The sequence below is a fragment of the Papaver somniferum genome, chromosome 5 (assembly GCF_003573695.1).
Source record: "Papaver somniferum cultivar HN1 chromosome 5, ASM357369v1, whole genome shotgun sequence".
Taxonomy (NCBI): domain Eukaryota; kingdom Viridiplantae; phylum Streptophyta; class Magnoliopsida; order Ranunculales; family Papaveraceae; genus Papaver; species Papaver somniferum.
In genome coordinates this window covers 201,274,475-201,277,371 of record NC_039362.1, presented here as the reverse complement: position 1 = coordinate 201,277,371, position 2,897 = coordinate 201,274,475, and the positions used below count along the sequence as shown (strand labels likewise).

Genomic DNA, 2,897 nt, shown 5'->3' with positions numbered 1-2,897 from the left:
GGGGGGGGGGATGTTTGAATTTGAAAGAATTCCTGCTGAATTACTTTCTCTTGTTCTTTGTTGCTGGTGAATACTCCTCCTCCTGGTGAGAAAAACCTTTGGAGTCCAAAGTTCTCATCCTCTCTCTGTTGGGGTAGACATACTAATTTACATATGCTAATAGGGGGACTGGTTTTGCTTGGGGGTGTACCAAATGCTAATAAGACAAAACATCATTTGCCTTGGGGTTGGTACACCCCCAAGCAAATTGGTACCCCCATTAGCAGCCTTGCTAATTTAGCATTGGTCTTCTTCGTGCTGCTGTTACCAATGCCAAAAAGTCCTTCCCAAAATCAAAATTGAAAAACTTAGAAAATGACATTCCAAAAAAACAAACTTTTATTTTGAATACTTTTATGTTTCTTTCTTTTGTCATTGTTCTAGTTATATCCTAGCCTAGGTAGAAACAAAAGCAAAGAGAGGTGGGTCTTCACTCTTCACACAGCTTTCTATAAGATTTCAGAGTCCCAATTTTTCAACCCTTAGCCTGTGAGAGCTACCTCTGCTCTGCTAGATGATGAGAGTGTGTCCCTATTCACAACCTCCCCTCTAACTTTACAACACATGTGCCCTAAAACCCTTCCACCAACAAACACTCACACTACACTACCAATCCAAAATTTCCCTCCAATTATCTAACCCCCTGACAAAACATTCAATTTGCATCTACACATTATTCTTGCCTTCTAATTTGAAACTTGCATAAATGCTCCTCTTTAATAATCACCATCTTCATCATAGTTGCAACACTAAATCCTATGATGGTCAGTAACAGAGATTTAAACAACAAATGTACAGAAATCAACCAACAGTTAAGACATTGGCATCCAACACACGCAAACGTCGCAAAATTTAATTGACACTGTGACTAGTTAGAACCCAACTGTTGCACTCAGAAAAGAAAATTAGAGAATTCTGTGACATTTGAAGTTGGATATTAGACAGGGTACACCCAAATTGATGAAACTTAGCTCAATTGAAACTAACTAAAATTTAAGAAGTACTGGATGGCAAATGAAATTACTGCAAAAGTAATAAGAAAGAAATTTAAAGTTTAAACAGACCCCCCGCCATGAATTTTACTGTTCTCTGCAAATTATATCCACAGAATTGAAACAGAGAGAAAAAAGATTGTAATGGCAAAATATAAATCAAACAGGGACCTCAAAAAAAAAAGTTTCTTCTTCTCTACAAAATTGGAATGGAGGCATTAATATGCTTGAATCTCTCTATTGCTTCCCCCCCATCCAAAAAGAAACCATTAATTGACAAAAAAACAGAGCAAAAATACCAACCAAACATAATTATCAGTAGAGAGGAGACCTTTGTGGAATGCCCTTCCGACGATTCATAGCAGCAATTTCAGGTGATGAACAGTGATATTGGTTGTTGTTTGAGCTTGAATTACCAGTTTTGCTACTCCTCTTCTTTCTCACAAAATCAGTTGTTGCAGTACTTAAAAGGGTTCTGCAATCGATTCCCAAATTACCACCACTAGCACTAGCAGTACTCGAACCAGAATGGGTACGGGAAGAAAGCAGAGGTGATTCAAGAACAGAATCAGGAGTCATCATACCATTATCATAATCAAATTCATCTTCTTCTTTACCTTCTTCTTCTGACAATGGCAAGAAATCACATTCATAGAGATATCTTGAAACCCCACCTTCTAATTTTACTAGATGTTGAACCTTGCAATACAAAGAACAGAAAAAATATCTCTCTTGCAGACTTCTGTAACAGGTGCTGCACGTATTCCCTGAAACTCTAAATGGTCTCGACTGTGGCCTTTGATTTATGAATATCACCTTTGCACCATTACTTGTATAACTCTGCAAAATCAAGAAATCAAACAAAAAAAGAAAGTTAATTTCTACAAAACAGAGAAAACAGAGGTGATTCCGATGAAGAAGATGATGATTAAAGGACTACTTACTTGAACATGAGAACAATCAATGAGCTTCTGAATATCATCAAGTCTGAGAACATCTTTGTAAATATATCTTCTAACTTGTAAAAGCCGATGAGAATCATGAATAGAAGGACAACAATGAGTACAAACACTAGTACAACAGTCTAAACAGAATACATTCTTTTCGTTCTTCCTTGCATCTTCATGAATGTAACATGGAACAAAAAACTTCTCATCAAGTAGTGATTCTAACCACTGTGGTAAACAAGCATAATACTCATGATGATGATGATCATCCTGCTCCATTCTTTTGAATTTTGATTATTTTCAGTAGAGACAGAGAAGGGAGTGAGTGAGTTCACGGTTTAATTATACAGAGCAGAGCAGTGATGAAAGAAAGAAAGAAAGGCAGACAGGGTTCAATCTCCATCAGGGGATATATTTTCTTTGTGCTTTAAATTCTTGTGGAGATAGAGAGAGATGGATAGGAAGAAACAAATGAGGAAAGGTGATGGGGAGTGAAGAGTGTAAGAAAAGGGAAACGGCGCCTGCTACTCGGCTGTCTGCCTGCAAACTGCTGCTGTTGTTGCAGCTGTACTACGACTGTTGGTTGTAGCAGTGAACCAAACAAACAGTACTTCATTTAAAGATATGAAAAGAATGGATTATTGTTTTTTGAAAAACGAATTACCCAAAACCATAAGTTAATTATTTTACACGGAAATGTAAAAACAATAAGAATTTACTAGAGGTGAATGATATATCCAAGTCCCCTGTCAGTCTACCAAAAAAGTCCACTGCCAGACTACCAAAAAGACCAAGGTGGTTCGATTTTTTTTTCTTGAGCTTGAAATTAATTTAGGTGAACACGCTGTAACGATCCTGAATGCGACGTAACAATATATTAGTGGCCGCACCACCACTTATAAATAGCACCACCCTCAAA

The 2,897-nt window shown here is 37.2% G+C and overlaps 1 protein-coding gene across 1 annotated transcript; it reads right to left on the bottom strand.

Annotated features, from left to right (window-relative positions):
- Positions 1 to 1,108: 1,108 nt before the first annotated feature.
- On the bottom strand, positions 1,109 to 2,257 carry LOC113280570. The gene is made up of 2 exons (XM_026529181.1): positions 1,976 to 2,257; positions 1,109 to 1,871 (listed from the first exon to the last, which is right to left on the bottom strand). Exons 1-2 carry the CDS (start codon positions 2,255 to 2,257, stop codon positions 1,347 to 1,349), a joined length of 807 nt encoding a protein of 268 aa, XP_026384966.1. The 3' UTR covers positions 1,109 to 1,346.
- Between the last annotated feature and the right edge of the window lie 640 nt (positions 2,258 to 2,897).

Bases quoted from the DNA above. Each gene is read 5' to 3' on its own strand.
- LOC113280570 (XM_026529181.1), bottom strand. From the start codon at position 2,257: ATGGAGCAGGATGATCATCATCATCATGAGTATTATGCTTGTTTACCA. The intron at 1,872-1,975 runs GTAAGTAGTCCT...TTGATTTTGCAG, and splicing joins TTGATTGTTCTCATGTTCAA to AGTTATACAAGTAATGGTGC.